The 23872-nt window shown below is 49.4% G+C and overlaps 1 protein-coding gene across 5 annotated transcripts; it reads left to right on the plus strand.

The window, feature by feature from the left end:
• Positions 1 to 482: 482 nt before the first annotated feature.
• Positions 483 to 11896, plus strand: NR2F1 (nuclear receptor subfamily 2 group F member 1). Of its 5 annotated transcripts, none has more exons than XM_069491967.1 (4): positions 2332 to 2444; positions 2568 to 2791; positions 5222 to 5749; positions 10854 to 11829. In XM_069491967.1, the coding sequence occupies exons 1-4, from the start codon at positions 2332 to 2334 to the stop codon at positions 11132 to 11134; spliced, it is 1146 nt and encodes a 381-aa protein (XP_069348068.1). In that variant the 3' UTR covers positions 11135 to 11829. The 5 variants fall into 5 exon arrangements, with proteins under 5 accessions (XP_069348066.1, XP_069348068.1, XP_069348067.1 ...); XM_069491966.1 differs by having other exon boundaries at positions 2332 to 2415; positions 2488 to 2791; XM_069491969.1 differs by having other exon boundaries at positions 2332 to 2415; positions 2566 to 2791.
• The last annotated feature ends 11976 nt before the right edge of the window (positions 11897 to 23872 follow it).

Consider the following 23872-nt stretch of genomic DNA (forward strand, 5'->3'; position numbering starts at 1 on the left):
CCCATCGAAAGGCATTCTCCCTCTCGTCATCCCTTCCCCCTCTGGTGTGTGTGTGCGTGTGTGCGTGTGTGTGTGTGACCATAGACGACCCATACTAATCAGGTCTCAGAGTAAATAGCAGCGCAGGGCGATCTCAATGTAAATTGCGCTTGTCAGAAGCACACCCCCTCCCTCACTTTCTCTCCTCCTCCCCAAGCCATCCCAGTCGGTAGGTAGCTGAGAGGGAGGGGGGAAAAAAAAAGAAAGAAAGAAAAAGAGGAGGGGGGAGGGGCTCTCCAACCAATGGCGTGCAGGAGGCTTGGCTAACCTTAGCCTCCCATTTTCTCTCCCCCCGATTCAGGGCTCTGACCAGTCAGTCGCCTTTGATTATCAGTTGCCAGCAGCCCTTCTCTTGGCTCCTTGACACGAGCTCCATATAAGGCAGCGATCTCCATAGAAACGTGTCAGTTTCAATAGTAGTGTCAAAGTTCACTATATACAGACATTCGCGCAGATCCCCCTTTCGGAAACATTGCTCTGCGAGTCCTCCCGTTTAAACGCATTCAATTTTTGGGTCTCTCTCTCTCTCTCCTCTCTCTCTCTCTCTGTCTCTCTCTCTCTCTCCTCTCTCCTCTCTTTCTCCCCCCTCTCCCTCCTCTCTTCTGTCTCTCTCTTCTCTCTCTCTTCTCTCTCCCTCTCTTCTCTCTCCTCTTTCTCTTTTCTTACATATTCTACTAGTTGTTTTCCTCTTCTCCCTCTTTCTCTCCTTTTTCTCCCTCCTCCTTGTCTCTTTTACTCCATTCCTGCAGAAGAGAGAGGGCTAAACTTAAAGAAAAAAAAGGAGGAGGAGGAGGAGGAGGCACCCCCTTCGTATTCTTCTTATCGTTATTTTATACATATATGATTTTTTTTGGAGGGAGGGTGTTGGTTCCCGGCTGAAGAGCACTTATTTAAAATACTAAAAAAAGAACATTTTTGGGCGATCTCCAGGGTTTTTTTAACTAGCTCTGTGTGTTATAGCAGAAGAAGCAGAAGAAGGAGCAAGAAAGAGGAAAAGAAGAGGATTATTTATTCGACCTACTTTGGATGTCTCTCTCGCTTTTTCTTTTTCCCCCCCCCCTTTTTTTTTTTGGCAATTATTTCCTTCTGATTTTTATTTTTTCTATTTCGCTGTGAATTCGTCGCCGGCGTGAATTATCCCGTATTTTTCTCCCCCTTCCGTCACCTCCCGAAAGAAGAAGGCAGCGAGAGCCCGGCGCCACCCGCACAACAAAAAGAGCAAAGTGTGTGATCTTCCTCGCCGGCTGCCTCCCGCTCTCCAGCGCTGTCTTCCTGAATGGCTGGCTGCGTCCGGCCCTGGACCTGGCCCCCCGACACCCGCGCGCCCTGATCGCCGCCGGCAGCCTCGCCCAGCGCCCTGCTCCGCTCACCGCGCTCCCCGCACTCCCGAGCCCGGCGAGGGCTCCCGCCGGGACAGCGGCGGCGGCGGCGCGGGCGGCCCCGGCCTCCGCTTGCGCTCCGACTGCGGCCCCGACTCCTGTTCGGACTCCGGCCCGGGCCCGGGCTCCTCCAGCGGCGCTCGCCGCAGCAGCTGAGGCGGCAGCTCCAGCGGCGCCTGCAGCCGCGACCTCCTCCTTCACCGCCGCCGCCGCCGCCGCCGCCTCCACCCTCGCCGGCTTCCTCTATGTCGGCTCAGCCCGCGCGCTGCGCGTAGCCCGAGCGGCCGGCGGGCGGGCGGGCGCCCGGCGCGGGTGAGCGAGTGTGTGTGCGAGTGTGTGTGTGCGCGGGGGTGCGGGCGAGGCGGAGGGCGAGTGTGTGCGCGCGCCGTGGCCCATGCCCGCCGCCCCCGGCGCTGCGCCCCGCGCCGCTCCCGGCTGCCGCCTGTGCCATTTCTGATTTTGCAACTTGGGGAAGAAGAAAAAAGCGAGAGAAGGGAGCTTGCTCGCCGGGGGGTGGGGAGGGGGGGAAGGAGAGCGCGGCCCCCCCAGGAACGGAGAGCGGGGGGAGCGGGCGAGGGGAGCAGGGGTGTTGGGGGGGAGCCTGAGAGCCTGGGGGGGCTGCAAAAAGAGAGAAAGAAAACAGCAGGAACCACAACAAAACGCCAGCAGGGCGGGCGGGCGCGCAGCAGCAGCGGGGCGGCCAAGGCAGTAGCGGCGGCAGCGGCGGCGGCGGCGGAGGCAGCGGCCGGTGCCCGGGTCGGGCTCGGCTCCTGCGACCCCGGGGCGCCCGGCGGGCCCCCCGCCCCCTCCCCCTCCCCCCTTCCCCTTCCCCTTCCCCTCCCAGCGCGCCCGCGCGCCCCGCGGCCCTCGGCGAGCAGCTCGGCTCCCCCCAGCGCTCCCCGGGCCCAAAGATATGGCAATGGTAGTTAGCAGCTGGCGAGATCCGCAGGACGACGTGGCCGGGGGCAACCCCGGCGGCCCCAACCCCGCAGCGCAGGCGGCCCGCGGCGGCGGTGGCGCCGGCGAGCAGCAGCAGCAGGCGGGCTCGGGCGCGCCGCACACGCCGCAGACCCCGGGCCAGCCCGGAGCGCCCGCCACCCCCGGCACGGCGGGGGACAAGGGCCAGGGCCCGCCCGGTTCGGGCCAGAGCCAGCAGCACATCGAGTGCGTGGTGTGCGGGGACAAGTCGAGCGGCAAGCACTACGGCCAATTCACCTGCGAGGGCTGCAAAAGTTTCTTCAAGAGGAGCGTCCGCAGGAACTTAACTTACACATGCCGTGCCAACAGGAACTGTCCCATCGACCAGCACCACCGCAACCAGTGCCAATACTGCCGCCTCAAGAAGTGCCTCAAAGTGGGCATGAGGCGGGAAGGTGAATATTTCTTCTCTGCTTCTCTCCCCGCGCTTTGCCCGCCTCCCTGGCTCTTTCTTTCTCTCTCGCTGGGGTGGCTGCTGTGTGGGGCTGGGGCTCCTGTGGTCCCAGGCTGTCCCAGCTTCCCTTATCCCTGCTGCCTTCCTCCCCCAGCGCCCCCCCCCCAGCTCGCTGCCGCTGCCTCCCCCTCCCGGCCTGCGCTCCTCTTCCCTGGCTCCTCCACCCCGCCCGCTGCCTGCTCAGGATTGTGTCCCTGGGATCGTGAGCTGTGGCTTAAAATCCCCTCCTTTCCTCTGTCTTGGATGTGCTTGATGTGTGTTGTCTCTTTCCCGCGTGTGCGTGAGGATGCTTGGGGCTGTGCTGGCATGAACTTGGGGAAGGGTGCTTATTTCTCCAGAAAACTCTGTTTCTGTGTTTTTTCATTCCACTTTTCCCTCCACCTCTTCATACCCTTTATTTAGAATGGGGGAGGGCTGGGGGCTGGAGTACCCTGAACCGTAGATTCATTGCTGCCATCATCCTTTTGGAAGCTTAGCTTGGAAAAAGAGGAGTGAGATTTATTGCACTTGTAGGTCTAATTAGGGGGGAAGGGGGGCTTCTGGCCCGTTTACTGGTTCCCTCTCCTCTTCACGGAGCTGGGGCCGCCTCCTCCAGAGCTGTGGCCTTGTTTTCACCCCTCTACTTTGAAAGGAAAGTTTGTGACTGAACTGTGCTTTCATAGTTGTGTCATTTTTTTTAAAGCATGATACTCGTTTTATTTCTTCATCAAACTCCACCCTCTGCTTAAATACTGCATACAAATTACAATTTACAACGGCATTTACCAATCCTTCTGATTTGGCCATAATGCATAGACTGCAGCTGGCATGAGCTTCCACATCATTTAATCCCTGTGTTGTATGGGTTTGTTTTTTTTTAAAACACAACTTTTGATGTTGTATTTGGATAAGCTTCATGTTCATGTGGCAAGAGATACAGTACTTTTCTTATAAATATATTTAGCCGTTTACAGTTAAAGTTTATCTCCTGACAATCATTAAAGATGTCTTATAGCCAAATTATCAAACCAGTCAATTTTGCAGATTGCAGATTACTCCTTCTTGTAATTGACTTTAAAATTATATTTTATATGCCACAAGAAAAGAAATTGAATTCCTTCAGATCTCAAGGAGCAGGCAAATATGACGACTTCATTTCTAGCTCCAGGGAGATTTTGTAGGCATCTGAAAAAAAAAAAAAAAAAAAAAAACTTTGAATTGTGCTCTCACTTAATTGAAAAATAACTGCCAAGTTCAAAACTATAATTAGAAAAAAGTATTCTAGCCATTATGTTTCAAGAGCTTAAATTGCACTGGAACTTGCATTAAAATTAGAATCAAAGCAAACTTAAGAAAATAGTGTGCAACCTGACATAAGGCAGCTACATGTACATGGACATATCTATATTAATTTGTTGGGGGGAGAGTTCAGTAGCCCTAACTTTTCCTAAAGTTGTCTTTGTTTACATGGCAATTTAAAACGCTGGCACTGTTGAAGTAAAACATACACATTTAAAAAAAAAAACTTTGGTCAGCTTTAAGAACTCAAAGCATGCTTACGTTTTGCATTCAGATGGTTAATGAATCCAGTGTTTTTGCAGTTGAAAGCTCGTGCATTCACTGGGCAAAAGCTGGCTGCAGGTTGCAGTGGCACCGCGCAGGACAGACATTAATTATATTTCCCACTTTTTTCAATAATGTTTGGCTACTGTAAGTTCAACTTTTTTTCTTGAAAATTTTCAATTTTCTGTTGTTTCTAATAGTGAGAACTTTGTGTGGGGTTACGGGGAGGAGGGGAGAAGGGAGGGTGCAGGATACTTGTTCTCTACTCAAAAGTTGTAAGTGGTTAGTAGGTTCTGTTACTTGTATCTATTTTAAGGATAATTCTATAGCATTTTAAGAGAATATGGAAACATTTTATGAGCAAAATGCTGCTTGTTTGCAAATGAAAAGGCCGCTAGGCATTTGCCTAGAACCACAACCTTTCTCCGGTTTCGCCTTTTTTTTTTTTTTTTTAAACCCTGATTTGTTCATTCTGGAAGGGTGAGTGGGGTTTCATTTATCTGCGTTTTCCTTCTTGGTGGCCGAGGATTTGGGTGGCACTTCTGTAGCCTTACCGAGTTGGGGGCCCTGAAGTCAGGCCTAGTTCTGGCGGGGGTGAGGTGGCCAGGGGCTCAGGAGATGACTGGACACATCCAGCTGTGGAGCTGGAGGGCCTCACCCCAGATCTCCTCTGGGTGTGGGCTGTGAGTGAGAGCGAGCCAGGGAAGATGCGCGGGGCGCGTGTGGCTGAGGGAAGAGTTTCTGCATTGTGTTGGGTGCGCTACGGCGCAGCGATGTTCGCAAGCACCCTGGATGCACATTGCCTCTTTTCTCTCTTTCTTTTTGTCAGCGGTTCAGCGAGGAAGAATGCCTCCAACCCAGCCCAATCCAGGCCAGTACGCACTCACCAACGGGGACCCCCTCAACGGCCACTGCTACCTGTCCGGCTACATCTCGCTGCTGCTGCGCGCGGAGCCCTACCCCACGTCGCGCTACGGCAGCCAGTGCATGCAGCCCAACAACATCATGGGCATCGAGAACATCTGCGAGCTGGCCGCACGCCTGCTCTTCAGCGCCGTCGAGTGGGCCCGCAACATCCCCTTCTTCCCGGATCTGCAGATCACCGACCAGGTGTCCCTGCTACGCCTCACCTGGAGCGAGCTGTTCGTGCTCAATGCGGCCCAGTGCTCTATGCCGCTGCACGTGGCGCCGCTGCTGGCCGCCGCCGGCCTGCACGCCTCGCCCATGTCCGCCGACCGCGTCGTGGCCTTCATGGACCACATCCGCATCTTCCAGGAGCAGGTGGAGAAGCTCAAGGCGCTGCACGTCGACTCAGCCGAGTACAGCTGCCTCAAAGCCATCGTGCTGTTCACGTCAGGTGAGGCTGCGGTCGCGGGGAGGGCAGGCCGCGCCGGAGCGAGCGCAGGCCCCGGGCCACCCGGGCCTGGCCTCCAGCGTTTCCTGCGCCGCCAAGCGCGGCACGGGGCTGGGTCCTCGCCGGGTACTGGGCCTGACCCGGTTCTGCGGCCCCCGCGCGGGGACTTGGCCGGCCGCGCCGCTGCCATCTTGGGAGCGCGGCAGTGCGGGAGCCGAGGCGGCGCGGGTGCGGACGGCGGGCGGCCGGGCCTAGTCGCCTGGACCCCCGCGTGGGGCCGTGGCGGCGGAGGGTGTGTGTCTGAGGAGAGGGGGGAGGCGGTGCCGTGGATCCGTCTGGCTGCGCGCGTGTGAGGTGTGTGTGTATGCGGTGTGTGTATGTGTGAGCCAGAGCTCAGCGTTTCTGGGGGAGGAGAGGGAAGGAAGAGAACGTGGGAATGTGGCTTCTTACCCTGTGTGGCACGCTCCCTTGGTGAGTTTCCCGACACAGAGAGACACAGAGAGAGGTGCAAAGAGAAGAATACGCACAAATAAATCATAAATAATCCCGCTTTATTGCTGCCTGATTTTCCCTTATCGGAAACCATTCATGTTTGCAGTTGCTGAGGTTATTGAGGGTCGTAAAAAACGGATTCGATCTAAACAAGAAAGATAAAAAACAAAAGCAGTACTGTAGAACCCACAAGTATGGGAGGATTCCCGGCCTGGAGATAAATTTCATAGCTATGCAAAACATATGAACATTGAAAATTTAACAGAGTGCCTTAAAATATATCAAATTAAGTGTAGGCAGTGGTAACATGCATGTTAACAATTTCTCTTATGATAGATGGTTCAAATTAACTTCCAGGAAAGTGCATTAACATTGCCTTTGAAGGGCTCTGGTCTGAGCCTCTGAGAACACTACCCGCCTTTTATTATTATAACCTGCAAGGGGGAAACATATAAACACCCGGGACAGCAGGTAATGGGGGGAAATATAAACAAAGCCAGAAAGGACGCTAGTGAGGAACAGAGCTGCTTAGACCCGGTCTTGGGCCCTGCCCACTGTGAGTAGGGTTAGCTGCAGTTTTACTACTATTATTGGCACTATTGTTTTTAATTCCTCCATTTGGAGAACAAATAAACCATCCTAATAAATCTATCCTAGAGCCAGGCCCTCCAAAGGCCAAATTAAAACCATTCTTGAGCAGAGATGGCAAAATTCCTTTCCCAAGGCCTTGTTGAACAGTAAGCAATGGTATAATCTATCAATATTTCTTGGCTTTCATGCATGAAGAATCGTATTTACATTGTATTAAAATGACTCTTAAATTTGCACAATATTGTAATGTAGCAAATGTAGTATTAATATCGATCTGAACAGCAGATAATTTATTTAGACAAGAGCATCTCATTTGTATGCAGGGTGGCCAGAGCCATGGACTTGGACTGCCCCCCTTTTACTTTCAGTGCAAATGCAGGTCTGCTAGTGAGAGAGAGAGTTATTCTTTGCAAGAGGATAAAGTGCAAACCTTAAAACAAATGGAAGATTTATTGAATAGCCTCCTTGGTGTTTGAATGCATTTTATCTTAATAAGTCTTCTTGATGGAAACGTGTTTTTCAAAAGTGACAAAGAGCCTGGGAAGCAGCAACCAGGCTGCTTTAGCTCTGGCAGGCCTGGGGCCTGGCTGGCTCTCTACTACCCAGCTCTTTAGCCAAATTCATCAGGAAGCAAGCCAGTGTCAGGGAAGCTGGGTTTTTAAAATCTCATCCAGTGAGGTGTCTTGAAGCAGAAATGTGACTTGGAGCTGGACAGAGGTCTTCTCAAGGAAGGTCTCCCCTCCCTTTTCCTTGTTCCTCCTAAGGTTCTTTGAACCCCCTTGACTTTGCTAATCTCATGCCCTTTCCCAGAGAGAGATGAAGACTGTGGCAGGCTGCAGAAACATTGTGGAATTATTCATGCTTTTCTTTTAACTTCTCATCCTAAAACATTCCTATGAAAAGTGTTCCTTTAAAAAGTTTTCCAAAGGAGTTTCTTGAACCAAGTCTTCAACGTGCAAGGGGTGCCTGGAAGCGAACAATAACATTATTTTGTTGGAAAATTGCAAGCAGAAAATCTGAAAATGGAAATAGAGCTGTCAGTAGTAATTCAGCCCCCCCTCCTCCATACAACACATTTCCACTTTTGACTAAACTTGTTTTGATTGCTAGCCAGAAGGGAATTCATGGGAAGCCTTCTCAAAGTCATCCAACTTTTAAGCAAACTTTGAATGATGGAAAAGACAGTTTTAGACATATTGTCCAATGTGGTTTGCTCTGGCTAAGTATTTGAAGCTGGCACAGGGGTCCCCCGTGGTGGTTTTCACATTTGGCCTCCGGATGGTATGTTTAATCCTTAATATTCTGGACAGCATCCAAGGACTAGGTCATGACCTGAACTTACTTTAAAAAAAAATTCATTAATTCATATACCTAAATATTCCTTCAAATAAATGAGACCTTCTCTGAAAGGAGCCATCTAGTTAACATAAATACAATAAATCCATTTTCAGCACAATAATAACTTTGATTTCTAGTTATGGCAGCTGATTACATCTATATTTCCTGAACACTAAACTCTTCTGAATGCACAACATGAAATACATTCTGTGTACTACAAAGGCTAAGCCAGGAGGGCCTGAGCAGTAATGGTTATTTATTTACATAATTTCTTTTCCATATACTGTAGAAGAAATATTGAGAGTACTCACATTGACACTACAGTATAAAAAGTGAGACATAGCTTTTATACATTCTGCCTCATTTTCTTATCTGGGGTATAACTCAAGGAACATAATTACATGCTGCGTTATACCCCCTGGTCACCTAGCTTTGTCACCACAGCCCCCCAGTTGATCTTAGAGCTTATACCTTCTGTCCACAGTTGGGGGAGGAGCCTGTTGCAAGAGGGTGAGGGAATACTCAGAGTGAGAAGCTAGGCCAGAACTAGGTCTCCTGCCGGAGAGAGGCCACAGAGCTGGCCGGCTGGTACCTGGCAGGCGGGCCCAGCTACAGGCATCCTGCCTCCAAAAGGGGACAGAAATGGAAGCGGCCAGCACAGGGCCCAAGTAGGCCTTTCCTGGGCTGCTCTCTCTTAGAGTGGCCCATTTGGGAGTAAGAAAGTGACCTTGCACTCTGGGGACCTTAATTGTAAATATCAGATAAATATTTCTACTGTCCTAAGAGGATGCCATATGGATCTTTAAAAAAATCTGCTGGGATAACAGTGGGTCCTTTTTCTATTGCATTGTCTGGGGCTGAGAGTGATTCATAGCACAATGGACTGATAATGCATGTAAAGCAAGCTATATGTAAATATGGGTCCCCATCATAGTCATTCAGCCAGGTTAGCAAGCAGGGCCAAGGGCAGACTTCAGGGTCTCCTCTCTAAGAAGCAAAGCCCCGAAGAGTTCCTGCCCTGGCCCTGCTAGCCATAAAATCTCACTGGCTTCCCAAGCCAGGCCAGTGTGGATGTACCCAACTGGCTGGCTGGAGTAATTAGACATCTGAGAGAAATCTAATCTGTATCTGAGGTCAAAGGGGACTTGCCTCAGAAGTTCCTGAATTATCACTAGTTTTATTTGTATTTTTGCTCGAGGCCATAGGCTTGTAGATGAAGGTGTTAGGATGCTTTGTAAATCTCAGTTCTTGAAATATATAAAGACATACAGCTCAGAAACTCAGCAGACACAGGTTTTGCTTTGAATCATTTGTTGTGTCTTCTTAGGGTCACACTTGCCCATTCATAATTATATGGTGTCCTTTTGGGGGCATTGCCATGCATGAATGTCTTCCCAGATCTACACATTAGCAAACTCTGCCTTTGATCTTTAGTCAGCCTCCTGACTGGCTAAGGGCTCCTCTGTGATCTTCCTGTTTTTTAAATATTTCTTATTAATATAAGAAATAACATGGGTATTTGAACTAGGAGATGAAGCCTTTACTCCATTCCTCTGATTCCACCTTCTCCTCCATTTGCTTGCCTCTAGTTAGTTGATATAGTATAATCTGCTGTCCTGAAATATTTTTAGAGTACCAAGAAGCACCTTGGTTGACGTGAGATAAGCACACAGATTTTGAGATGCTGTCATTGTGTGGAGGTGCCTTTTTCTCCCTTGGTCCTGCTACAGAAAGCCTATCTTCCCCAATTCCCCCCTCAACTCCTTGTCTCCCCAGTTCTGAAGCAGCAGCAGCAGCAGCTGCCTGTAGCCCAGCTTTGTGTCTGATCACTGAAGATGTCTCCTTTTCGAAGCCCGGAGTAACTGAGTCATATTCCTCCTGATTATTATACAGCTTATAGAGATGTGACCAATTTTCAATTACTTGATCTAAGGCACAGATAGAAGTGTACACCCTCACCGAGGATTTGCTGCCGAGTCCTTGCTTGCATAGATAGTGAATCTCAAATCCTATATTGCTAAAGCATGGGCTTGATCTGATTCCAGGCATTGCCAGTCCATGATTCCTTACCCTCTCCCATATGTTTGTTCACAACACAATTTGGTTCTCCTTGAGGTTTCTGGTCAGGGTCGTTTGGGTTTAAGAGGGGACTCCAAGAATCCTTTAAGAACTGCCTCCAGGCTGCGTATTTCTTCAGGGGTCCTGAACACCCCCAAATGAGGGGCAAAAGGGGCAAAAGTCGCCCCTTTAATGAGCACAGCCAGAAAGATGTTCCCCTGCAGGCAGAGGACAGGTTGTTACACACACCAAACATGGTTCCAGCATTGTACATTATTTAATCCAAAGGTGAAAGAGGAAAAACAAAAGAAGTAGAGAGGTTGCTACATGTATATGTGTATGCTTCTTTTTCCAGTTCCTCTAGGCCTGGTGGGGGTTTGATTCATTTTTATTTGTATTGGGGGCTGGGGGGGAGGGAATGGTAAAGAAGGGAGTATATGGAAGAGTGGATTTCTTTTCTTTTTTCTTCTATTTGTTTTTTCTTTTTCCTTTTCTCCTTAAAAAAAAACAACAACAACAACAACAAAAAAAAAAAAAACATAGATATGGCTTGTTTGGGCCTTTGCTGGTCGCTGGCCTAACCATGTGCCCCCTTTCCCTGTCTCTTCCTCCTGTGGCTGTTCGGCAGACGCCTGTGGCCTGTCGGATGCCGCCCACATCGAGAGCCTGCAGGAAAAGTCGCAGTGCGCGCTGGAGGAGTACGTGAGGAGCCAGTATCCCAACCAGCCCAGCCGTTTCGGCAAACTGCTGCTGCGACTGCCCTCACTGCGCACGGTGTCCTCCTCAGTCATCGAGCAGCTCTTCTTCGTCCGTTTGGTAGGTAAAACCCCCATCGAAACTCTCATCCGCGATATGTTACTGTCTGGGAGCAGCTTCAACTGGCCTTACATGTCCATCCAGTGCTCCTAGACCTTGGGCGCTTTCCACCTACCCCTGTCCCCCTAGAGACTCAGAGGACCGGCCTGGGCCAAGGACTCCAAAGCCGCGGGGACACCGGGAGGTGCGGCGGGCCAGGCAGGCCAGGAGGGGGGTAGGAGGGCTGGTACAGGAGCAGCCCACCCTGCAGAAATGCAACCGGAGCTGCAAAGCATGGGAAAAAGAGAATCTTAGGATCAGATCTGTGAGCACTCTGGAAAGTAGGGGGGGAGAGGAAAAAAAGGACCTTGTGTCTGGTGAGAAAAAGAAAAAAAATTTTTTGGAAGAGAGGACCATGAGAATTTTAATAAAACAAAAGGAAACTAATGGACCTTCCAGGATTTATTGTGGACGGACGTGGATATATTCTGTACAGAAAACAACACATATGGAAGTGGACTGAATCCTATGTAGAAACACACACACCAAACATTGTTATTCATTTTGTAAAATACTAGTCTTTATTTTCATTTTTTGTAAAATTTAAACATCGTATGCGCATAAAGAAAAAGGAAACAAGAATTAGGGGAAAATAACATTTTCCAGATAATTATAAAAATTGTCCTGTGTCTATGTATCTATATCTGTTTTGTATTTTTTTCTGGTTCCAAACCAGATTTCCTGTCATTCTATACTAATAATTTTTGATATAACCCTTTGCTTCTTATAATGAGTGCGATATATGTTGTCGAGGCTGTTCTTCAAGAATTAAAATTGAAGTGAAAATTTAAACAAAAATAAAAGAATTTAGCAAAATCCATGTGTCTGGTTCCTTGATAGATGTCATCTGTGAGAGAACCCCTGATTAATTTCCACCTCAACTATTATTAGCATTGGGGTTTTTTTTGGGGGGGGGGGACTTATGAGGTCCATTACTAAGTTGGCTAGATTTATTTTCTAAAACCAAGCCGCTACCTTGGTTTTGTAAATGCGGAGGGCCATGCTCTGCGTGAGCCGGGCTCTGCGGGGAGGGCTGGGCATTTTGTTCGTGACTTTAGCCGTTGAGACTTTGGGGACTGCGGGCGGCCCCATGCACAGCTGGGCGGGGACGGGGGCAGGCAGGATCGTGTGCAGGGGGCCAAATCTCCACGCACCGAGCACCCGGGGGCTCAGCCTGTTTCAGTGACTAGAGGAGCACCCGGGCTCTGAAGCTAGGGGGAAATTTGCTGCGCCGGAGAGGATAGGGATAGACATGGAGGGCCGGATGCGGGGGTAGTGGGAGAGGATGGCTCAGACGCCTCTCAGCCCTGCATGGGTAGATGCCGGCTGCTGGAGGGTCCCGCCTCTCTCCAGCTCTGGGAGACAGTTGGGGCTGCAGCGCTGCGAGTACTGGCTTTGCTCCCCCATATGGTCTACCGTAGAGCTGGCTATGGTTTGCCCTTCCCTCCAGACCCTAGGATAGGAGAGTCCTAGAGCTCTAGTGGGTAGGCCGAAGGCCCCTCTTGTGGCATTTAGGGGCGTGGGCCTGGAACCTGGGAGTCAGGGAGCTGGGCTGGAGCAGGTTCTTCCCGGAAGCGGAAGCGGCATTTGGACCCTATGGCCCTTTGAGGACAGAAGCCTCCCCCTGAGGCCTATCATTGGGTGGGCTTGGGGGGCAGCTCTCTGTAACAGCTTTCGGAGCATGAATGTTTTATAGGATCTGAGCCGGCGCTGCGAGAACACATACTGCCAAGGGAGCTTTCTTAACGTATTAATAAAGCCAGATCTTTTAAAATAACACCTCTCACCCCTCCCCCTTCCTTCAGCCCCAAACAGGCCCGGATGAGGCAAGAGCTTCACTTTCAAAAGTCACTGGCAATGTTTTGCTTTCAATGTGCTATCTAGAAGTCTCCAGTCCCCACCCCTCCCCAAATGCATTAACAAGCTCCTGCACTACAACCCGCTCGAGTTTTTCAATATTCTGGGTGCAGCGCAGCATGGGCAGTGCCACTCTCTGTGTGGAGAAGCCACTGTAGGTCCACGATCTGCATCCTGGCCCGCCTGGAGATGGGCCTGAGCTAGGGAGGCTAGGCTGTAGGGTGTGGAGCCACTCAAGTCCCTGGTCCCACCCCACTCCGGATAGCATCCTCTGCACCACGCCCAGGGACATCCTTGGGCCTGGGTTGAGTTCCTTTGCAGGCTGGACACTTAGGTGGAGGTGGTGGGGAGAGCTCACATTTAACCCCTGACTGCCTCCCAGGATGTATCCGGGAGCCCTCCAGGCTGCCCCATGGAGATTGGGGTGGGGCGGACTACAGCCAGGGCTCCGAGGGGGAGGGGAGCCGAGCTGCCTCCCAGAGCTCAGCGATCTTTCCTGTCTTTCTTGAAATGAGATGTAAATATATTCATTACAGTGTGATCCCTCTGATGAAAACAGATAAACATTTTCGTAGGTCGGAAACGTATTTTTCAATTAATTTCAATATGGAGGCCCAAGCACAAGGCGCCCAGTGGGAAGACTAGCCCAAGAGCTGTTGAGGTCCTAAATGTACGCAACGCTTCCTCCGATGTCCAGAGGTGACAGTGGTAACTTGGCTGTAGCTGGACGGAGGCCCAGAGCGTTGTCCATGGCCTGGGGAATCCAAGCGACCTTTCTAAGCCTAGGCCCAAGCCTAGGGCCAACCCGCATAGCATGGGCACAAGAGCAGGCCTTCCCATGGCCTCCCAGACTCCCTCGTAGGTTCCGTCTAGGAGCAGGAGGTTCTGGGACTGAAAGGAAGAAAGGCGCACGGGGTGCTCCCGGCCCGTCTGGGTGTCCCCGAACAGAGGGGGCTGGGGTGGCCCTAACCTGCACTGCGCACAGAGAGACAGTTGTCTTTCTGAGACCCGAGATCTCTGTGTGTCTCATCCACAGAGAGATAGAGCCTCACAGGAACTCAGGGGTCATGTGGGTGCTCCTGCCGGGCGGACAGGCTTCAATAACCGGCTTTCCATTCTCTGAGAGAGCGCAGACAGAACTCAAGAATCTTCTCGCACTAAGGAAAGTTTAGGAGTCGAGACCGCAGTATCTAAGCCACGGGTTGAGCCTTGTGACAGCTGGAAGTTCCTTCTTGGTTTGGCGATCTGATGGCTCCCGCCGGCTGGGCTGACCCATGTCAGCGTCCAGCGGTCCAGGGTCTCCTCATAGCGCGGAGAGGGGCAGGACCCAGTACTGGCCAGGGTACCTGGGCTCAGCGTCCTTTGCCTCCCCATTCCCTGGTTGCTGATGTGGACAGGACCTGGGCAGGAGGCGAGGTGTAGAAGGTGGGAGCCTTCTCTGCCTGGGTGGCCTCCAGGAGGTCCCCGAGCAGCGAGCCCACCTTCATGCCGGGCGCCAGGGGGAGCCGTGGAACCCGGGTGTGAGGCCGCAAGCAAGTGTAGACCGCCAGACCGTCCCCTTGAGGCGCGCGGCCTGCCAGGGCTGTCGCAGCCCTAAAGAGTCAGAATAGGGCTGGGCTAACCTGCTAGGGTAGAACCGACTGGTTCCCTGGGGCCAGAGGACATACAACTTAACAGTTGGAGAGCGGCCCACACAAGGAGACTTCCCTCTCCAAATCACCTGTGACCTAGGAAAGTCAAACGTTCGCTTCTCTAACCCAAACACTTGCTGGACAACTGAGGACCTTAGGGGCTTTGAAGTCTGTTTAAACTACCTTAGCCACAAGCTTTGCGGAAAACATCAGAAAGGCCATCTGGGGACGTGTTCTTTTCTGGGAATCGCTAGGGAATGAGGTTGAGCCTTATCTGCCGCCAGGGTACAAGGCCTGGCTCTAGGGAAGAAAAGTATGACCTTTGCCCCCACACTCACACCCCAACCTGGGACCAGGCCCGGTCGAAGCCCACGGTTGGGGATGTAGGTCCCTCCTGCACCCGGACAACCTCGAGCTTCGGGAACTCTGCCCCTCAGGTTGGTCCAGGCTCTCAGCCTTTGGCAGCCGCAAAGGGGGGTCTGCTCCCTCAGGCTCCACCGCCCAGCTTTGCGTCCAGGGGTACCGGGATCTGGAGTCCTCTCCATACAAGCTCACCTGAGCTTGTCTGCTTGGAGAGTGCCAAATAAGTTTATTTTAAAAAATCTTGTCTCTCCTCTTCCTTCACTCACTCATAGGCACTCCTTATTATCTCCTACAGTGGCAGAATCAACTCCTGTGAGCTCCGCGATTCCGCAGAACAAATCACCTGAATGTCTCTGCAAATAGCAGACCGGGAGGAGCGGGGAGGAGTGGAGGGGGACACAAGTGGGAACTAATAAAACTCTTGTTAAAGGGCCTGCTCAAGATCCCTGGCGTCACTGGGCCTTTTACTTGGGAAGCCAAAGAGTTGTATTCCTAAATGAGTTAAAGACCCATTTACCTCTGTCGTGTTCTATTCATCAAGCCACAAGTTGAGAGTTCCTAACATGAAACTATTTGTTTGCTTACACAACCAGCTGGGCGCAATTTCACGTCTGAGATATCTATCTGAAAGCGCCTCTCATTTATTATCTCTCCTTGTCAGCGAATCCATTTTCCCGCTCCCCCTCCCCCCTTTGGAGTTTATTTATTTATTTATAGTGGAACTTCTTTGCCTGAGAGGACCTGGGGTTGGAATACTCCCCAGGGAGCAGCCGCTCCCTGCGCAGGGGTCTGCTGCGCCCAGGGCGCGTGGACCAGGCAGCAGCAGAGGCGCGCCCGCGGTCACAGCTGACCCCGGCTAGCAGGCGAGCCAGGGAGCAGGGTGGGAGGCGGGTGGGCCTGGCCGGACCCTGTGGAGCTGCCTTTCTCCCTGGATGTCCTCTCTGCTAGCTCTCCCTCTGTAAGCCTCAACCACCTGTGCGAGGAGGTGGGGGTGGGGGGAGGCCCGGGAGCAGAATCCAGGAGCCTTCCTCCGAGATGGGGGCCCAAGATACGGATTTGAAACATGCTTTCACAAAGCCTCACCTAGTCCCATGGGGCCAATTTCTTCTCCCGGGGCCGGAGCACAGAGTGAGTAACCAAGATGTAAATAGTTGCGTGATGGGTTGGGGGAGGAGGCAGCGCATTTATTGTGTGTGCTGAGGGGAGAAAGCTGCACGTGGTTTCAATTTTGAAGCACAAAGAAATAACATGCAATGCATAAAATAGGTTTATGAATGTAATTGAGAGGAAAGAAAACAATTAACACGGTGCAAGGTTGCACACTCGGTCCCCCCACCCCTCGCCTTCCCTTCTGCCCCAATTTTGAGAAATCCGGATCATGTGAATAGAGTGGGTCTAGGCAGTTGTATCCGGCTGACAAGGGAACCCCTTATGGGATCTCAGTGATGGCTGGATAATGATGTCTATCCATCTCCTAGTCTGCTAAGGCCTCCTCTAACCAACCTGGAAGCAATGGATCAAATCCTCAAGTCCAGCATGTAAAATACCCCCAGTTATAAAGAAGGAAAGGGTATAAGGGGTGTCTGGAGGAGAGAAGGAGAAAAAGAAAGAAAGAGATAGCGAGGGATTTCTTTAAGAAAGACCAGGCTAGTCTCTGCAAGCTATCCTATTGTGTTGATTTAGGAAGACATTTGCTGTATATAACGTTTAAGGCTGATAATATCATTGCGCAGCCAGATAAATAAAGCGTTGGCCCAACTGTGGGGTCAGCGATCGATCTCTGGGCTCAGAGGAAAAAGGAGAGAGACAGGGTCGTGCACGAGGCTCTGTCTGTGTGCTTGTCAGTCGGCATGCAGGAGCCCGAGTGTGTGTGAGCGTGAGCGTCAGGGTGTTCGAGAGGGAACCAAGTCTTCAGCTGGCCAAGAGGCTCATTAGCATTCCTAACCCATGGACCTGCGCTGACAACTAACAGAGATATCCCGCTCACCACCAGGCCTCCTCTCCTTTTGTCTTCAGATCTGGAGGAGAAAAAGATTTCTCGGTGGAAGCTGGAGCCTGAATCTCCATGTGGTTGTTAGAGAGTCAGTGTATATAAAAAAAAAAGACATACCAGGATCTCGCCTGATCTTTCACTCTGCTTTTAAAAACTTTCCTCCTAAAGAGGGAACTTTTTTGCTTTTCTCTCTCAAAGTGTAATATGTTTGTTGAAACTCCAAGCTTAAATGAGAGAGAAAAATCCTCTGAAAATATTTTGCCATTTCTCCTTGTTGACATGAAGAGAGGTGGCTGTTTATATGTTTGGCTCACATACACATGTAAAGCTAGTACTTTTAGTTAAAGATTTCTAGAACATAGCAACCAGGGGTTGTTCGAACTTTTTGTTTCTCTTCTTTCTTTCACTTGGCTGTGTTTTGTTATGAGATAAAATTCGTCTTATTTTCTGTAACAAACACCCTGCTTATTACTTTATCATTCTCCTTTTTTAAGTAAAGTACATCCTTCAAAATTACATAGGATCTAATGTTGTATTAACTATTAGAAAAAAATACAATTTTAGAGGCCTCCATTATCATAAGAAACATTTTAAAATTATGCCCAATCATGCAGTTTTAATGACCTTACACTATTTGGGAGGAAAGTGTCTTTTAACCATATCTCACAGGGATAAATAGGTATCCACTTTACTCTCCTACATCCTGTTCCTTGAACTCCATCAAACTAGGCAGATAGTTTTACATTGGAGTGTACAAATTATCCCATGTTGACAGATGTTTGTCACTTAGTAACTTCTTTCCAAGTTTTTTCCCCTCCCCTAAGCTTTCTTTCCAGCTTGCTTTGTTGTTTTAAAATATGCATGTCTCTCACTGGAATGCCAGTCACGAGTGCAAACTTTGTGTCCAACCTCCCACATGAAATGATCCTTTTAGAGGGAACTCGATATGTCTCAATCTGCACTTCACTCAAAGCCTCTGGGTACGGGGCCACTCACTCACTGGTGCTGGCTCCAAAATAACTCAGCAGAAACGAGTTTCCTACTAAAAATCCCCTCGAATGTCTCCCAGGGAAGAAATATAGCTCCTATAATTAAAGGAGGCAACGGCCAGAGGGGGAATGCAGCCGGCAGCCAAAAAAAGTAAGAGTTTTATTTATTTGCTGATTGAACTTGGGTTGTCATGACCAGCAGGTTTATCCACACTGGAAGTGCTGGAGGTTTGTACTGTATGTGCACAGAAGGGAGAGGTGGGGAGAAAAGGAAGGGGAAAGAGAGGATGACATGGAGGAGGAAGAATGAAAGAGACCAGGCCAACTTTGGAAGAGAGAAAATGATCTCTGTGGGACAATTGGTGAAATTTCCTAGCACTGAATTTGACTAAAAACTTGTAGCTGAGGAATACTGGGGGTGGGGGGGAGGCATTCAGAGGGGATGGGGGTAATTATAGTAATCTCTTAAATGTGATGTATTATCAGGAAAAGCAAGACTGTTTTCCCCAGAAAAGTAATGTGACAGCAGGAAATTTATTAGCTGTGCTGTGTGTGGCGGTTTGGTATGTGGGGGGTGGAATTATGGAAGAAGGCTGCAGAGAAGGGAAGAAGTTCCAGGACTCAAAGCAGAAGTGCCATAGAACCAGGAGCCCTCCATACTCCTTGGCAAAAGTTACCTAGGAGGTGTGGATGTGAAATCTTCTCTAGAAGACATCCTCTTTGCACCTTATTTCAATTAGTTTCATCTATTTAAGCTGAATCTGGCATTAGAACCACATACAGGATGATTCAGCTCACAGGATGAAGAACACCTCCCAACCTCTTGGACCACCCCCCACAAAGCAGTGGTGGTGGTGGTGGTGGTGGTGGCGGTTACAAGCTACAAAACAGAAGGAGTGCTCAGGCTGGGCAGCTCATTTCTATTAAAAAGGCAAAACTTTAGCAATGATGAAAAACAGATGATTTTTTTTCTCCCTCTCTCTGAAACAGTTACTCTCTTTTACTGATGTGAAGTGACGTCAGCAATGCTTGCCCTATCCCCTTGGAGAGAAGGGAGAGAGGAGGAGGGGATGTAAGGAGGGAGCTGGGAGAAAGAGCTACAGAAAAAGAGAAAGAGGAGCTGAGAGAAGAGGGGAAAGGGTGTGTGTTGGGGGGAGAGAATGACAATAAATATCCTACACTTTTTTGGCCAAAAATCCACACAGAGTGGGCAAAACAATGCTTCAGAAGCCCGTGATTGATAGGACACCTTCCCTTACTCTCACCCGATCTACATATTCTAACATATGGAAAGCTTACAGGCCCTGTGCACTTATAGAAGCCGATAATGCATTAGCTCTCAGCAATATTTACAGCACCACTTTTAATACACACCAGATGGTTCGCGACTGTGCCGCCTCAGCCAGCTCACTCCTCGATTTTACTCGGCGGCACTTTGTTGCAATTACGCTCCATGCTGAGACCAATTTTATTGGTGACCTATTTTTCATATTTGCAGCATTTAATGTTAAAAACCTCCTCTCTGGCCTTTTTGTAAAGGGCAGCGCTCAGGAAGGGAGAGCTTAGGAGGACAGCGGTGCTGTGGGGCTGTCTAGGTGGATATTAATATTTATCATGATGTTACATACCTCGGGTTTAAGTGAGTAAACCGGATAGACATAAGTACTCCGGTCATTATGTTTGTTCACTCACCCCCTGTTTGTCAGACCCCCACGGACTGTCTACACGGCGCGCTTGCCTCAGAGTCAATACATCGGACCATAAATATTGTATTCCATTAATTATCACGCCACTGGCTTATCCTGGGCGCCGGCGTCCTCGAGCGACGCAGGGCAAATGAGGACGCTTCCTGAGCATATTTCTAGGCTGGGAACCCCGCTGAAATTTCCGCGGTGCCTGGGAATTCCTAGAGCCTGAGCGCCTGGCTCAAGCCGGGCTGGGCCTGGGGCTGGCGTGCAGGGGAAGGGGGGCGGCGGGAGAAGGCCTGACGCCTCCAGGAGCGCTCGGTACCTGTTATCTTGCTACGCAGAAGGCCACAGGGAGAATCCCATTTGGCACGCCGGGAAAGGCTTTCAACTTTATCTCCCGCCATGTAAATATCCCCGAGTGCCCGACTGAGGGACTTTGTTTCGCACCAAACAATATAAATATCCTATTTGCTACAACGCAGGTGTGCTCTTCCTACCCAAACTCTTTTTTCCCCTCGCTTATATAGTAACTCTTTATACCACCCTCCCCTGGTTAAAAAAAAAAAATCACAGATGTTTACTTTATTGATATAACCTATACCGTGGTTAGGCTGAGAATAATATGCCTCAACTAACAGTCATTTAGCAAATAATAGAGGCGTTCTGGATGCTTTCCAACGTTACACATGTACTTGGTCATAAAATGATACGTGAAAAAATTAACATCTGCTTTCCTAAAATAAAGTGTGCCAAGTAGCTTTTTATGAATGCTTTCCTCATTTTAAAAAGAAATATGGAGAGATAAACTGGCACCCAGATGTATAGCATATTTATAATGGTTTTAGGATTTAAAGGTAGCTATTCATTGCACAAGCCCTTTAAAAACTGACATTTTAAAAGCTACTTAACCCTAGACATCTTCGAATCCTGAAGAGTCTTCCAAATTTTATTATTTAAAGAGGAATTTACTGTAATTTAATTGCATATCAAGGCAGAACTATGTGCAAGTCGGGGCACTGCAGCCTCAGCTCAACAGAAATTCCAACTCGCCTTTTATTTACCTAATTTCTCAGCAAGGTTCCCAGGCCCTTAAGAAGGCAGAACTGGAAAGTTTAGTTGGGCTCTTTTTTGTTGTTGTTTAATTCCACTATTAGGAAATGAGGCCTACCTTTGAATTATTTCATTAGGATTTGGCCTTTTGGGGGAAGGGGTGGGAACCATAATCATTAGTGGCTTTTTATTATTTCTACAATAAATGGCTAGATTCTTTGTTGAATAAGCTGCTTGAATGTTTTGCAGATGTTCCACTTAGACCAAATCTGACCCCCTATTTCCTCCCAAATAAGTCGCTTAAACTCTCCCACCAGTCCATTTACTCGAGAGCATCCTCCCCCACCCTAGCAAGTTTATAAGTGTAGGACATAATCTTATGAAATTTCCACCTAACTGCACATGCACACGCACACCCCCCACACACATTTACACACACACTCCCACCCACTGAGCCTCTGAGCGTGGCAGAGGATAAGAGAAGAGAAAAAAGACGAGGAACTGGTGAGGCGGAATGGAAAGGAGGAGGGAAGTCTGCCCAGTGGTTACACCCCTGTGCGGAGGCGCGCCCTCCACTGGGCCCCCTCCCCCCGCTTTGTGCCTTTGGTTTGAAACATTGGAGGTGGCCCAGGTCTGGTTCCCCCCAAGAACTGGGAATCTTGACCTGCCAAGTGCTTGGGGCCTCCGCCTAAGGTGTCTCGGGGCTACCGGGTGAGCCGAGGCAGAGCCTGGGCAGCCCGGGCGTCATCCTGGCGCATCCACCCCGCGGCACCGCCCCAGCCGCTGCGGCCGCGCGTGGGGACCGAGGGGCTTAACAAAGGGCTCCGCGGGGGCGCGGGCGCGGCCACGTGACGGGCCCCAGCGCCGTGTCGCTGTCCCGCCGTGGGGAGGGGCAGCCCGCCCAGGGGGCCGTGGGGCTTCTTGACATGAAAAGAAGCGCCGGGCCTCGGCGGGCCGCGCTGGGCCGTGCTCCGCCGAGGAGAAGTACTTGTCTGGCTCGGCCCTGGCGAAGCCGCACCTCTCATCTCTCCAGCTCTTACTTGAAAAAGCTCTTGGAAGAAACTGTGTGTGTGCGCGCGGGGAGGGCCGCGGGGTGGGCCGGGGCCGGGCTGCGAGGCTGAGGGGGGCCGGCTTGTGGGTGGATGGGGAGGAGGTGGAAGAAACAGCTCCTTTCTGAGTGACAGGACCCCTTTTCAAAGGGCAAACAGAAAAAAAAAAAAAGGGCTCCTAATATGAATAGAACAATTTCCAATGTTTCGCAGTTCCTCCCCTCCCCCCTTTAAAGACGGAGATTTCCCCCCCTTTCTATCCCTTTCTTATTTTTCTTATTTTCTTTCCTTTTCTTTCCTTCCTTCCTTTTTTTTTTTTTAAGATTGGAATTGCGTGTTGCAAACTGTTTTTATGTGTTTTCAGGAGAAAGAATGCTCCATTGACATCAAAAAATCTTCTTGGGGTGGTAAAAATTATTGAAACATGTTAACATGTTGTCGGCCCACTGGCCAGAGTGAGTGAGGCAGCAGAGGAGTCAGCCTTCAGACAGGGGGCTCTGACGGTGCTGTGTTTGCAGAGGAAAGAAAGGAAATATCTTACAAAGTTCTCCCTCGTCCCAGGAACAGAACCTGTCACGTCTTTACTTCTTACCAGAAAAGAGATAGTGTCCTCATTTCCTCATTTTGAACAGCTCTAAAGTGATTATTAAATCACTCTCTGAGAAATCAGGATGGGAGAGGAGAGCTCGTCACACACACACACATTTTTTTTAAAACTCTGCCTTCATATCATTTAATCTTAGAAACACTTTTATTATCTCCATTCTCAACCTCAGCTTTTTTTTTCTAATTGAAGGACCATGGCTTATAGAAGAGAAAACCTTCTTTTAAAAAAGATTTAAACCCACAGTACCAGTTGTTTGTTGTTGTTGTTATCGTGATTATGATGGTTATTATGTCGTCTCCTCCTTTTTGCACTTGATCTGATGAGAGAACTTTTTTTAAGAGTGTGAAATGAAGGACACAAAGACAGTATATCAATGAAAAGAAGAAAGTGGCCCTTTTAATGAGAACTAAAGAAAACCCAAATGTAGATGAAGTGTACCGTAAAAGCTGCTTCAAAGTCCATCTTAATTCCCTTGGGCTCAGTCATCAAGAACATGTGATAATTGGGAGTTCTGCACGGAGGTAAGGCAGCCGCGGGGTGGGGAGTCACGCAGATGCGCCTCCCTGCCCTATAATTCCAAATACATTTTAACCAAGAACTTGGGGATATTACAGAACCCAGAATTGGCGGCTACTCCACCTTCACATGCTACCTGCTCATTAAAGTAATTTTTTTTTCTTCCTGAGTAACTGTGCTCACCAGGGGAGTCTCATCCTCTGTCCCACCCCTCCCCGCCCCCCAGCAGGTTGGTATATGCCGGGCCATATTCTAAGGTTTTGACTGTTATTTTGTGATCAACTCTGTTTAATTTTCTATTTATTTTTGGACCTCAGCCTTTCTGGATCACAAAAGTCCCCACAAGTAACACAGCAATAAATCTGAACAAAAATAAGACAGATTTCCTCATCGATGTGTAATAAAGTTAAAGGACATTGTTTTGTCAGACAAGCGCTAAGTAGAAAATAAATCTCAGAGTCTGGGGAAACAAAACGGAGCGCTGCTGGCATGTGTGTAAATTTACTTTTAAAAGCAATAAATCAATGTTAAATTAAACAGCTGGGTACCCTGTCTAGGAGAAGGTTCCGTGTTTAAGAAGACCTTGATGGGAGAAATGTGCTATTTAACAAGACACACACACACACACACCAAGTTAAATTTTTATTGCGATCTGGAGGCAAGACTGGCCTGGGAACTTTTCCTCTGAACTTCAGAGAGGGAAAGGGGAAGAAGAAGGAGCATGAATTGTATATGCTGTCTATCCTCAGATCTTTACACATGTTTTCAGGCAGAAGGAGACAAGGAGGTTTTGTAGAAGTGTTTTAGATTTGTTCTAAATTGTTTGTTGAGCTCTGAAGTCCTCTCTTTATTGGCTTAGGTTTGTTGGTTGGGGTGTGATTTTCGTGAGGTTTTTTTCCTGTAAATACTAAAACCTGTGGAGATATTTTAATGAGCATGTTGAGCATATTCTTATCTAATGCTTTCTTTATTCTTGATGTGGTTGTTTTGCACAGTAAATAACAGTAGAAAAATGAAGAGAACTGTTATTTCGTATCTATTATGCCTAT

The sequence above is a fragment of the Eulemur rufifrons genome, chromosome 17 (genome assembly GCF_041146395.1).
Source record: "Eulemur rufifrons isolate Redbay chromosome 17, OSU_ERuf_1, whole genome shotgun sequence".
Classification (NCBI taxonomy): domain Eukaryota; kingdom Metazoa; phylum Chordata; class Mammalia; order Primates; family Lemuridae; genus Eulemur; species Eulemur rufifrons.

Excerpts from the sequence above, each read along its gene's own strand:
- NR2F1 (XM_069491965.1), top strand. The coding sequence starts at position 2,332 with ATGGCAATGGTAGTTAGCAGCTGGCGAGATCCGCAGGACGACGTGGCC. Across the intron at positions 2,792-5,221 it reads AGTGGGCATGAGGCGGGAAG|CGGTTCAGCGAGGAAGAATG; the intron begins GTGAATATTTCT and ends TCTTTTTGTCAG. Across the intron at positions 5,750-10,853 it reads CATCGTGCTGTTCACGTCAG|ACGCCTGTGGCCTGTCGGAT; the intron begins GTGAGGCTGCGG and ends GCTGTTCGGCAG.